Source organism: Ranitomeya imitator, chromosome 3 (assembly GCF_032444005.1).
Source record: "Ranitomeya imitator isolate aRanImi1 chromosome 3, aRanImi1.pri, whole genome shotgun sequence".
Classification (NCBI taxonomy): Eukaryota; Metazoa; Chordata; class Amphibia; order Anura; family Dendrobatidae; genus Ranitomeya; species Ranitomeya imitator.
Genome location: NC_091284.1, coordinates 477,812,439 through 477,826,829, shown reverse-complemented (window position 1 = coordinate 477,826,829; position 14,391 = coordinate 477,812,439). Strand labels below are relative to the sequence as shown.

Here is a 14,391-nt window from a genome sequence, read left to right as displayed (position 1 = left end):
TGGCTTTTCTTTTGATCTTTTAGAGAACATCCGATAGGAGACAAGAGTTTCCAGACCTACATCAGGCAGCAGTCGGAGGTGTCCACTCATTCCATTTGACTTAGTATGGAATGCACTTCAGAAAGGAAATGACCCTTTTGACTTAAGATGTAAATAGGAAAAAGATGTCCTCACGAGATCCAGCATGGTAACGTGTGGAACTTAAAAAGCAAAATGTGCTGAGTTTTCGTGTTTGTGGACTGTTACAAGAGTTGCAATGCACTTTATTCATCTGTAAACGGATGATCGGACTTTTTTTTGTAATAACCATATGCCAGAACTCCAGGACTGCGCCACTTATGGGCCCTTTGCCTGTGTTTCTGATACTACTTGCATTCCTTGGACAGCTTCTCACACTTAGTAGCATTAATTTTAGGTCACAAGACAACTCTGAATTGCAGTTTTTTTCCGCTTTCTTCCTACTCAGGTCAGCGTCACTGACATCAAGGAATATTAGGAATTTGGAAATAAGTTGACTGGCCAATACATCCACGAAGTATTTGTTAACGTCAATGTTATTTCATCGAAATACCTTTATGGTATACTTACAGGAAGTATACTTCAGTAGTGATCCAGTAAAGGACAGATGTGCTGTAGTGATGAATGTAATCTATGGTATTCTTGTTCAGCCACGTTCTTCATACAGAAGTCAATGCTTCACTCTTCACTTTGTCTTCATGCATTTAAAAATGAACAGAAAACCCTTGTAACACCGCCCCACTGGACCAATCATTTCATTGTATAGTTGGATGCCATCATGTTTTCAATCTCCCCCTATAGATGGAAACACTGAAGTAATGCTATCCATTGGTGTATCCTCCCTGGTTTCTGAATCTGAATATATACATAGGTATTGGTGTTATGGTTGCCGTTTTATATTTCCTATATAGGCCTTGCCTACAAATATATATGCTCAGTGGATCATGGCACACAAATTAGTCAAATGGCTGGTAGCACTGATGCAATATATCTTAAGTGACCATCTTGGCATAAACGACAGATAATTTCAGCTTTCTCCCACATATGTTGTAACAGATCCCTGGTAACACTGTGACGCTCATGTACCAGGTAGTGGAGATGAAGTTCACCTACACCTGAATCCTACGAATAAAGATGCCATAAAATGTAAAATTAAGCATCAGAATCTTCACTTTTGCAATAAAATCTCCTTTTTTTCCCCAAGTTTACTTGAACTATTTAAGCTGATTTTCTTTTAGACACTTGTCCCCCCATTTTATGTTTTAGGTATGCTCATCTTAACTTTTTGTACCAAAGATCTTCTCTCTCTACAGTTTTTTTTTGTCTGTTTGCCAAATCTGTTACTTCTGATTCATTTTGCTTACATGTATTTTAATCCAAAATGACTACACTACCATTGCCAAATAATAGTCCTCAGTCCTCAGAAATGATCTTCGAATCCCAGAGTGTGATAGTAATAGGCTTAATGCTGTAACTGAAGTGCCTGTCACCGTCCCTTTTGAATCTTTACTTGATGTCTGTCAGTACGATTGTCATGTACTAACTGCAGAACAAGAAACATATTTAACATCTACTTGAATAGATCATCAACTTTTGAGCCATGCAATGCAAACTATCCTGTATAATTCCGCTAGACGTACAGTGATGTGCACTTTCAAGAACACCACCACTACAAGTCTTGGACCAAAGCCTTCCCTGTAAAGTGATGAGAAATGGATTCCTAGTAAAAAAAAAAAAAAAACATTCCTCCTCTCATCAAAGTTTGTATCCTCTTGATATATTGCAGTCATCATATTATACAGCACTGTGCACTTACAATTGCTCATTTTGCCCTTCTACCCAGTTAATTATTCTCTTTTCTCTGCTCTGGGTAGAAACGGGAAGTCTCTTGTCCCTGCATTTTATCATTTCCCTTATCAAATCCAGGTCCAGCTGCTCCCTCCTCAACCTAACAGTGACTTTTGCAGTGACTCATGACTTGTGCAGAGAAAATTGACCTCCTGTTTCTACATAGAGCTTAGGATTCAGCTAGTCAGTTTTTAATCATGTAATGTCATAGACCTATTGGTAAAGAGAAGAATTGACTTGATAGAAGGAAAAAAATTAGTAATTGTAAGTGCACAGTGCTATATAATATGAATGCAATATACTAAAAGGATACAAACTTTGATGGGAGGAGGAATGCTTCTTCAGACAAGCTCTGATGTGTCTCATTTGACGAGCAGGGTGCCTTGGCAGTCTTGTTGGCTCTTTGCCATTAAAACACTCAAAACCAGTTACAAATGCAACATAGTAATAGATCCTTGGCGACTTGTTTTATGTATTCTACTTAGCCTTCATCTATTGTGTGTCATATGTTTTATTCTACACTGCTTTCAATCGTGCAAACGTATTTTCCTCTAGATTTATAGATACGATTTCAAGCTATTCCTGTGGTGGTAAAGAACTAGACCATGTTGTATAGTATTTGTTTCACTGATGAAGTGGGACAGTAACCCCTATAGAACAGTGTGATATATAGTCATACTAGAAGGTTTGGTGACTATGGAGTTAAAAGTTAATTGATTTTGCTCATAAAATAGCTGAAAATGAAGGCATTATACTATGTGAGAGCTACCTAACATGACTTTTTTATGTTCCTGTTTATCAGTATTATGTGTCATTTGGCATAAGCCATGGCTCAGATTATTATAATATATATATAAATAGATATTTCACCCAAAATGTAAAATTTGCCATATCTTTGTAAATGAAAAGTTAGAGCAATAGTGAAATGTAATTAATAGGCTTTTTGTTACTAATATATAATAGCTTCTCTTCTGGTGCTGCTGCCAGTTTTGCCACCATTTTTCACACTCATGATGTAGCATTATACAGACCCCAAAAATGAATGGACTGTGAGTGCGTCTATTGGTCATTGCTGAATGCATCTACTGAGAGCATCTTTTATACCTACAATTTAGATCCAAGTATACAAGCCCAATAATATCACATCACTTCTGTTCTCTGGCATCTGCCAGTAGATACTGTGTGAGTGCTGGACCCACCTTTGGTGCAGAATCTGTTCAATGACCATACTTGCCAGCGCTCTTTTTGTCTGGATCTATGTTTGTTTCCTAAATCTGGGAACCATTTTTTATTGCACTGTTCCCTTGTGGTAGAGGACCCCTAAGATAAGGTATTCATACTCTTCAATGCCAAGCACTCCAGCTTTATTCTCTTTTGAAACAAAATTATGTCCATACATTCTAACGTAATATTTCTTGTGTTACCTTTACTCCCATCAAAAGGAAGATCCTAGAATTTTAGTTGTGGACAGCAACTGTATGTTGTATGGCAGAATAGAATCGGTGCACTGGTTTAGTGTTGAGCATTGTTTGGTACTATCACTCCCTCTTATATAGCAAGCAGCGAAATACCATTTTATAGTGTTGTATGGTCGTCATTCACTTGCTGTACATTCTAATTTAGGGCCGTACACGGAGACGTATTAGTCAGTTCTGTATTTTACAATTTTGCCTTTGTTTAAAGCCAGAGTGTATTTTGTAAGCCAAGCTGTGTACATCTGTGTATATGGTGTGTATGCAATGACTTGGCAAAAAAATTAGTTCGAAATCTGGAAGAAAAGGTCTTTACTGCGAAAATAAATTAAAAATATGTACCGTATATGTAATATATCGCCTTTGTTGTAGATACTGCATTGTGTTTTTACTTGTTTATTAAACAATTGTTTTATTAAATGGAAATAATTGTTATTGTCTTTGATCATTTTTTTTGTTATTTATTTATTCGCTTACATAGCACCGTTATTTCCACAGTACTTTACAGATATCCCAATTAGGGCTCACAATCTAGATGCCCTATCAATATGTCTTTGGAGTGTGGGAGGAAACCAGATAACCCAGAGGAAACCCACGCAGACATTGAGAGAACATACAAACTCCTTGCAGATGTTGCCCTTGGTGGGATTTGAACCCAGGATCCCAGCATTGCACAGCTACAGTGCTAACCACTGAGCCACCTTGCTGCTTATGTTTTTTTGCCTTTTCGTTATTACTTGTAAAACCTACAGAGGGAGCATACAGTTAATATTGATATATACTATACTCGAAAATGTTACCAATAAAAACGACAACTCGTCCCGCAAAAAACAAGACCTCACATGACTCTGTGGACCAAAATATGGAAAAATTATAGCTCTCAAAATGTGGTAACACAAAAAATATTTTTTGCAATAAAAAGCGTCTTTCAGTGTGTGACGGCTGCCAATCATAAAAATCTGCTAAATAACCCGCTATAAAAGTAAATCAAACCCCCCTTCATCACCCCCTTAGTTAGGGAAAAATTTTAAAAAATGTATTTATTTCCATTTTCCCATTAGGGTTAGGGCTAAGGTTAGGGTTGGGGCTAGGGTTAAGGCTACAGTTAGGGTTGGGGCTAACGTTAGGGTTAAGGTTGGGGCTAAAGTTAGGGTTTGGATTACATTTACGCTTGGGAATAGGGTTGGGATTAGGGTTAGGGGTGTGTTTAGGGTTACCGTTGAGATTAGGGTTAGGGGTGTGTTTGGATTAGGGTTTCAGTTATAATTGGGGGGTTCCACTGTTTAGGCACATCAGAGGCTCTCCAAACGCGACATGGCGTCCGATCTCAATTCCAGCTAATTCTGCGTTGAAGTAAAGTAAAACAGTGCTCCTTCCCTTCCGAGCTCACCCGTGTGCCCACACAGGGGTTTACCCCAACATATGGGGTATCAGCGTACTCAGGACACATTGGACAACAACTTTTGGGATCCAATTTCTCCTGTTACCCTTGGGAAAATACAAAACTGGGGTCTAAAAAATAATTTTTGTGGCAAAAAAAAAGATTTTTTATTTTCCTGGCTCTGCGTTATAAACTGTAGTGAAACACTTGGGGGTTCAAAGTTCTCATGACACATCTAGATAAGTTCCTTGGGGGGTCTAGTTTCCAATATGGGGTCACTTGTGGGGGGTTTCTACTGTTTAGGTACATTAGGGGCTCTGCAAACGCAATGTGATGCCTGCAGACCATTCCATCTAAGTCTGCATTCCAAATGGCGCTCCTTCCCTTCCGAGCTTTCCCATGCGCCCAAACGGTGGTTCCCCCCCACATATGGGGTATTAGTGTACTCAGGACAAATTAGACAACAACTTTTGGGGTCCTATTTCTCCTGTTACCCTTTGGAAAATACAAAACTGGGGGCTAAAAAATTAATTTTTGTGGGGGAAAAAAAGGAATTTTTATTCTCACGGCTGTGCGTTATAAACTGTAGTGAAACACTTGGGGGTTCAAAGCTCTCACAACACACCTAGATGAGTTCCTTAGGGGGTCTACTTTCCAAAATGGTGTCACTTGTGGGGGGGTTTCAATGTTTAGGCACATCAGTGGCTCTCCAATCGCAACATGGCGTCCCATCTCAATTCCAGTCAATTTTGCATTGAAAAGTCAAATGGTGCTCCTTCCCTTCCGAGCTTTGCCATGCGCCCCAACAGTGGTTTGCCCCCACATATAGGGTATCAGCGTACTCAGGACAAATTGTACAACAACTTTTGGGGTCCAATTTCTTCTCTTACCCTTGGGAAAATAAAATATTGGGGGCGAAAGATCATTTTTGTGAAAAAATATGATTTATTTTTACGGCTCTGCATTATAAACTTCTGTGAAGCACTTGGTGGGTCAAAGTGCTCACCACACATCTAGATAAGTTCCCCCGGAAGAAGGCATGCACGCCGAAACGCGCGTAGGGGTAGTGGCGCCGCAGGTCTGAGGTAATATATGCTTTACAATGTTTATTATTGCTAATGTCTGCTTTGGTTTGGTTGGCTGGATGCTCTTTACCAGCTGAGTGGAACTTGTTCTTATGTTAATGAACCCACTATTTACACTTGTTAATCCCCATTATGGACATTATTATTAGCTTCTTGCATGTTTATAGCCTCCGACCTGCGGCCCCAGTGTAGTTGTCACATTCAGATTATCCCCTCTTGTTAGGTACCATTTTATAATTGACCTGATTCAATAAAAATTATGTTTTTGGTATGTTTCCCATTTTGTGCAGTATTTTCTTGTAGGATTTACTTAATTAATTGCATAGGATGTTGTAGTTTATCAATCCCCCTTAAGGGCACAGGTGTATTTTATGACGCACTGTGTATTGTGTATCAATCTTTGGTTTACGAGTTCCTTAGGGGGTCTACTTTCCAAAATGGCGTCACTTGTGGGGGGTTTCAATGTTTAGGCACATCAGGGGCTCTCCAAACGCAACATGGCGTCCCATCTCAATTCCTGTCAATTTTGCATTGAAAAGTCAAACGGCGCTCCTTCGCTTCCGAGCTCTGCCATGCACCCAAACAGTGGTTTACCCCCACATGTGGGGTATCGGCGTACTCAGGACAAATTGTACAACAACCTTTGGGGTCCATTTTCTCCTGTTACCCTTGGTAAAATAAAACAAATTGGAGCTGAAGTAAATTTTTTGTGAAAAAGTTAAATGTTCATTTTTATTTAAACATTCTAAAAATTCATGTGAAACACCTGAAGGGTTAATAAACTTCTTGAATGTGGTTTTGAGCACCTTGAGGGGTGCAGTTTTTAGAATGGTGTCATACTTGGGTATTTTCTATCATATAGACCCCTCAAAATGACTTCAAATGAGATGTGGTCCCTGAAAAAAAATGGTGTTGTAAAAATGAAAAATTGCTGGTCAACTTTTAACCCTTATAACTCCCTAACAAAAAAAATTTTGGTTCCAAAATTGTGCTGATGTAAAGTAGACATATGGGAAATGTTACTTATTAAGTATTTTGTGTGACATATCTCTGTGATTTAATTGCATAAAAATTCAAAGTTGGAAAATTGCAAAATTTTCAAAATTTTCGCCAAATTTCCGTTTTTTTTCCATAAATAAACGCAGGTAATATGAAAGAAATGTTACCACTATCTTGAAGTACAATATGTCACGAGAAAACAATGTTAGAATCACCGGAATCGGTTGAAGCGTTCCAGAGTTATAACCTCATAAAGGGACAGTGGTCAGAATTGTAAAAATTGGCCCGGTCATTAACGTGCAAACCACCCTTGGGGGTAAAGGGGTTAAACATTATGAAAGTATTACAAGCTGCAATTTCGATATACACTGGTAACATCAGCAATAGATTACATTGTTACATTATTTGTTGCTACATTTACCTTCATCCTGTACTGTTGTAAAAATATCATACATGATTGGTATTGTTGCATCCATAATGATCATTATGATAGAGTGAATGCCTTATTTACCATATACAACATGGTGAGCGCTGTAAAAAAGAAAAAAGAGCCTGTTTTTGGTTACACCTTCCCTGCTGAAAGACTACGAGTTTGTTGATAGGTTTTAACACAAAATGGTATCAATGAAAATTGCAACTTATGTTGTAAAATATTATGCCCCCATACAGCTTGGCGGGAAAATAAAGTTCTAAAATTTGAAATACGAAAACACAAACAAATAATTACAAAGAAAAATGGTAGTATTGTGCAAAAGTATAATAGCAATGAGTCCAACAGAAACTTCAACTAATCTCTGTCCAATATAGGGCTGCTGAAAAAGTCTCTGGCTGCCACTTGAGACACCACAGGGATCTGTACAATGGGTATCTTCCTAGTCTTCTGTGGTAAATCGCTACAATACCACTGAGATGAGGAGCACACCCATCGCACTTATCTCTGTGGCGTCTGAACTGGTAGCGGCAAAGACTTTTTTTTTTCATTGGCCAGAGATTGGTTGAGGTTTCTGCTGTATCCCTTGCTTATACAATTCACCGACATATGACACCATAAAGGTACAGTAAATGACACCAATAAAACTTAACATTTACTAATTCAAATATTAAAACAATACACCATACACGACCTATAAAAACGTATAGCTGCTAATAAAGATACAGAGTGCACAAAATCCCTATAGGGCCAACTGTCTGTACCCTACCTTGCAGCGGAGGTTGGCACCCTATAAAACCTGCGCAATGGCGCCCCTGCTCAACGTAGACTAGCCCAATCTGACCCTAATAAGCCCTATCGTGTGAAAAATAGGGTACCACTCAGCAGACCATACAGACAGACAAGACAAAAAAAAGACACTAGGACTAAGAGAAGATAATATTGCACATATATATAAGATACATCTATTGTGCAATATAAAGGCTGTGCAACCAGTGTATAATAAAACACTCGTTAATGCACATATAACGCCTTACCCAGGAAAAACTAAACTGTACCTATAAATACGCCCTACCTGCCTGCGGGGGTTGGCACCCTAATAACCTGCGCATATGGCGCCCCCGCTCCCGTCGACTATCCCTATCAAACCCTAAAATAGAAAAAAGGAAAAATAGAAAAAAGAGAGCAGACCAAAAATTAGTCCAAGAAAAAACTATTGTTCTCTAAGGCAGGTGAGCCAACAAGGCACAGAAAAAGTGCAATAATAGTGCAAGAAAAGTGCAAAAAATATTAACTTAGCCCCAATGACCAAATGTATTATCTTATAGCATTAGATCTGCTTTGCTCATGTAAGCTTTTCCTATAGCATGGAGTATGCTAAAATAACGGACACTTTATTTGATTCTCTGTGAGATGTATCCCTTGCTTATACTCACCGCTATGTAGATATTCTATCATTTGGAAAGAGGCACCGGGCTATACATTTTATGTGGTATTTGGTGTTGTGGTCATAGGGCAACGTTTTCAGGTGAGCAGAATCCTGTCCTCTAAAACTGTGCATTTTTAACAAATACACAGGCATAAGTCTTCAACAAAACAACCACATAAGAGGTGCTAATTATTCAAGAATGTCATTTTGTATATGTTATTTTGTATGCCAGGTTTGATGAAGGTTTCAATGGAGTAATATTCACCAGTAGGGTTGAGCGACTTTTACTTTTTTAGGGTCGAGTCGGGTTATCTCAAAAGTCGAGTCGAGTGAAATCGGCCGACTATGGCGAAAAGTCGGGGATCGACCGAAACACTCTCTCTCTCTCTATCTCTCTCTCTCCCCTCCGTCCCTGAACAGAAAAGCTGGTGTTACACATTGCAAATCGCTACAGCGCACAAGCCACAAGATGGCGATAGGCGTCCACGCCCCTAAGACCTATGTCATCACTCTGCCCACGCTCCTTCATTGGCTGAAAAAATGGCGCCAAACGCATCATACGAAACGCGACTTTGGCATGAAGATCGCCGACCGCATGGCCGATTCCACACTAGGGTCGGGTTTCATGAAACCCGACTTTGCCAAAAGTCGGTGACTTTTGAATTTGTCCGATCCGTTTCGCTCAAGCCTATTCACCAGTGATAGAGGCGTGCATCTCTTCAGCTGCAGTGAGCCAATAAAAGAAATATTCTCCAGTCAAGGGCTCGACTACATCTGTTGTATTTTTCACCATTTGTAGTGTAAATTATGAATTTGTCAGCAGTGCCAGGCCACTTTCCTCTCCTGGTTAAGCACCTCCCAGGTTTTAAAAAGGTGGCTGCACTAGCAGAGAATGTTGTGGATTCTCCAATAATGGCAACATTTTTGCACAACTATAAAATGTTACAAAACCTTTACGCAACTTCGTTTTATGCTTGAATTCTGGCAAAAAACTTCCGGGCCACAATCTTTCAGAAAGTGGTAAAATGCACTAGGGCCTAGAACAGTGGTATTCATCTACTGAGAAAAGTTCACTTACCTGGCTGTGCCGTTTGCCATCTGCAAACACATTAAAGATAATATGGCTGTAACATTGGGTAACTAAACTGGTAATCATATGTTTCACCATAGATGTGGGCTTTGACACTGAGCCCGAACCTTCCCGGGCACACGTCAGCTGATCTACAAAACTGACAAGTGCCCGCAACAGCCGCAGGTGGAATCGTGATTCACCCACTGCTGTTAATTAGTTAAATGACGCTGTCAATTTCTGACAGCGGCATTTAACTCACGCTTACTGGAAGTACGTCACTAATCCCGCCTATCGGTTTGTTATGACAGCCAGAGGTCTCCAGCAGACCTCTATGGTAGTCATAGCAGGATTGCTATGAGTGCTGCCCAGTGGTCAGCGCTCATAGCAAGTGAGCATTTCTGCTACACACAGGCGATTAGACAATTGCAGCTTCTATTGAAGCATGCAAAAAGTAAAAAAAAAAGTTTTTAAAAATATTAAAAAAATAAAATATAATTGTCAAATCACCCCCCTTTCGTCCCATTCAAAATAAAACAAAAAAAATCAAAATATACACATATTTGGTATCGCTGGTTTCAGAATCGCCCGATCTATCAATATTAAAAAAAAATAACCCGATTGCTAAACGACAAGAAAAATTAAAAACTACAGAATTATGTTATTTTGAGTTGCCACCACATTGCAATATAATTGCAATAACAGGAGATCAAAAGATCGTATCTACACCAAAATGGTATCAATAAAAACATCAGCTCGGCACGCACACCCACCCCCAGATCATAAAAAATGGAGATGCTACAGGTCTCGGAAAATGGTGCCATTTTTTTTTTTTTTTAGCAAACGTTGGAATTTTTTTCACCACCGTCGGAGCCGGTGTGTGTAAGTATGGCTTCACCGGCCGATAAAGCGCACCTGCCTACAGCAGAACAGTGTCCTCCCAGCAAGGAGAGAAGTGCCAGAAGCAGCACTAAAAGCAGTGGTTGCCCCACAGAGAAGCGATCCACCGCCAGACAGAATGTCAAGGATGTTTTACCTAAATCTCCGCCTCCAGAACCGGTACCTTTCAGCTTCACTGGGTGAGTGTTAAAAATCCTCTTCCTATATGCTGATCTATTCCTTCTGTGTCCCTCTCCCTTTAGACTAAGAAACGGACACACAAGTCCAAGCATAAAGAATGTGCCCTATGTACGCAGCCTCTTCCGGATTCTTATGTTAAAAGGTTATGCCCCGAATGTATCAGTCTAACCTTACATTAGAACCCCATTCGAACCTCTAGATTCTATACCATTAAACATCTTGTCGTATAAAGTCGCCCTATTAGTAGCCTTAACATAGGCTAGAAGTGTTAGTGACATCAAGGCCCTCTCAATAGACCCACCCTTCATGTTCGTATTCCAAGATCGGGTAGTCCATAAGCCAGACCCCTCATACCTTCCTAAGTTTGCATCCACCTACCATAGGTCACAGGAAATTTTTCTCCCTTCCTTTTTTTGATTCACCAGTAACTTCAGAGCAGCAGAAGTGCCATTCCTTAGATGTTAGAAGAGCCATCCTGACCTATGTAGAAAGATCTCAGGCCTGGAGGCAGAGTAGGGCTCTGTTTGTCTCCTTTCAGGGCCACAGGAAAGGACATGGGGTCACAAAAGCTACCTTATCTCGATGGATCAGAGAAGCTATCTGCTTGGCCTATTCGTCAAAAAGTGAGGTTCCTCCAGAGGGCATAAAAGCACATTCGGCAAGAGCCATGGCATCCTCTTGGGCGGAGAAAGCAGATGTACTGATTGACGTAATATGTAAGGCTGCAACGTGGTCAACACCTTCTACCTTTTACAACCATTATATACTTGATCTATCTACATCTTCCGACCTGGCCTTTGGTAGAGCTGTCCTTAGTACAGTAATCCCATCCAGATACTAACTTCTCTGAAAGTCTCTCATGTGGGTGCTGTCGTGGCGAAGGGTAAAAAGCCGGATTACTTACCGGTAATGCTCTTTTAATGAGTGAGTCCACAACAGCACCCATTTATATACTGCACGACAGCCAGTTATTTTATATCTGGGATCACCATGAATATACACAGACTGGTTGTACTGCCATATATAGAGGTATAACCTATTACTCTACACCCCTATATACTGCAGGACAGCCAGTTATTTTATATCTGGGATCACCATGGATATACACAGACTGGTTGTACTGCCATAGGTATAACCTATTACCACCCCTATATACTGCAGTGCAGCTAGTCAGTGTAAATTCATGGTAATCATTTATATATGAACTGGTTGTACTGCCACATATTGGGGTATCACAGATCACTCTTCACCCCTACATATTGCAGTGCAGCTAGTCAGTGTATATCCATGATCATCATTGGTATATATGGACTGAATGCACTGCAATATATAGGGGTAGCAATGATTACCCTCCACGCCTGTATACTGCAGTGCAGCTAGTCAGTATATATCCATGAACCTGTTACTCACTATAATCTATATATATAATTGCCTAAGGGTTTTTCCGTCTGTCTTTCTGTCTGTCTGTCCTGGAAATCCCGGCTCTCTTGATTGGTCGAGGCCGCCAGGCCTCGACCAATCAGAGACCGGCACAGCATCGACGTAGAAATCCCGCGTCTCTGATTGGTCGAGGCCACCAGGCCTCGACCAATCAGCAACGGGCACAGCGACGATGATGTCATAAAGGACGTAGACATCTCACGTTTCTGATTCAGCGACGGGCACAGTATCGACGTAGATGACATAATGGTTGCCATGGCGACGATGATGTCATAAAGGTTGCCTCGACCAATCAGCGACGGGCACAGTCTGCCGCGAATTCTGGAATCATCATTGTCCATATACTACGGGGACATGCATATTCTAGAATACCCATCCCACATTGCATATTCTTGAATACCCATACCTGTCCCACATTGTCCATACATCAGAGACCGGCACAGCATCGACGTAGAAATCCCGCGTCTGATTGGTCGGGGCCGCCAGGCCTCGACCAATCAGCAACGGGCACAGCGACGATGATGTCATAATGGTTGCCATCGCGACGATGTCATAAAGGTTGCCTCGATCAATCAGCGACGGACACAGTCTGCCGCGAATTCTGGAATCATCATTGTCCATATATTACAGGGACATGCATATTCTAGAACTAGACTGTGGCCCGATTCTAACGCATCGGGTATTCTAGAATATGCATGTCCCTGTAATATATGGACAATGATGATTCCAGAATTCGCGGCAGACTGTGTCCGTCGCTGATTGATCGAGGCAACCTTTATGACATCGTCGCCATGGCAACCATTATGACATCATCGTCGCTGTGCCCGTTGCTGATTGGTCGAGGCCTGGCGGCCTCGACCAATCAGAGACTCAGGATTTCTACGTCGATGCTGTGCCAGTCTCTGATTGGTCGAGGCCTGGCGGCCTCGACCAATCAGAGAGCCGGGATTTCCAGGACAGACAGACAGACATACAGAAAGACAGACAGATGGAAAAACCCTTAGGCAATTATATATATAGATACCCGATGCGTTAGAATCGGGCCACAGTCTAGTATGTGTATGTATGTATATATATATATATATATATATTATATATACAGTGGGGCAAAAAAGTATTTAGTCAGTCAGCAATAGTGCAAGTTCCACCACTTAAAAAGATGAGGTGTCTGTAATTTACATCATAGGTAGACCTCAACTATGGGAGACAAACTGAGAAATAAAAATCCAGAAAATCACATTGTCTGTCTTTTTAACATTTTATTTGCATATTATGGTGGAAAATAAGTATTTGGTCAGAAACAAACAATCAAGATTTCTGGCTCTCACAGACCTGTAACTTCTTCTTTAAGAGTCTCCTCTTTCCTCCACTCATTACCTGTAGTAATGGCACCTGTTTAAACTTGTTATCAGTATAAAAAGACACCTGTGCACACCCTCAAACAGTCTGACTCCAAACTCCACTATGGTGAAGACCAAAGAGCTGTCAAAGGACACCAGAAACAAAATTGTAGCCCTGCACCAGGCTGGGAAGACTGAATCCGCAATAGCCAACCAGCTTGGAGTGAAGAAATCAACAGTGGGAGCAATAATTAGAAAATGGAAGACATACAAGACCACTGATAATCTCCCTCGATCTGGGGCTCCACGCAAAATCCCACCCCGTGGGGTCAGAATGATCACAAGAACGGTGAGCAAAAATCCCAGAACCACGCGGGGGGACCTAGTGAATGAACTGCAGAGAGCTGGGACCAATGTAACAAGGCCTACCATAAGTAACACACTACACCACCATGGACTCAGATCCTGCAGTGCCAGACGTGTCCCAATGCTTAAGCCAGTACATGTCCGGGCCCGTCTGAGTTTGCTCAGTTTGCTAGAGAGCATTTGGATGATCCAGAGGAGTTTTGGGAGAATGTCCTATGGTCTGATGAAACCAAACTGGAACTGTTTGGTAGAAACACAACTTGTCATGTTTGGAGGAAAAAGAATACTGAGTTGCATCCATCAAACACCATACCTACTGTAAAGCATGGTGGTGGACACATCATGCTTTGAGGCTGTTTCTCTGCAAAGGGGCCAGGACGACTGATCCGGGTACATGAAAGAATGAATGGGGCCATGTATCGTGAGATTTTGAG

At 41.0% G+C, this 14,391-nt stretch overlaps 1 protein-coding gene across 1 annotated transcript in view; it reads left to right on the top strand.

Moving 5' to 3' along the window:
* Positions 1–3,773, top strand: part of RASA3 (RAS p21 protein activator 3) — a 278,927-nt gene extending 275,154 nt beyond the window's left edge. The window contains exon 24 of the mRNA XM_069757531.1: positions 24–3,773. Within this exon, the coding sequence (XP_069613632.1) occupies positions 24–99 (76 nt within the window). The 3' untranslated portion in view covers positions 100–3,773. The remainder of the gene's footprint in view (positions 1–23) is intronic.
* Positions 3,774–14,391: the final 10,618 nt, after the last annotated feature.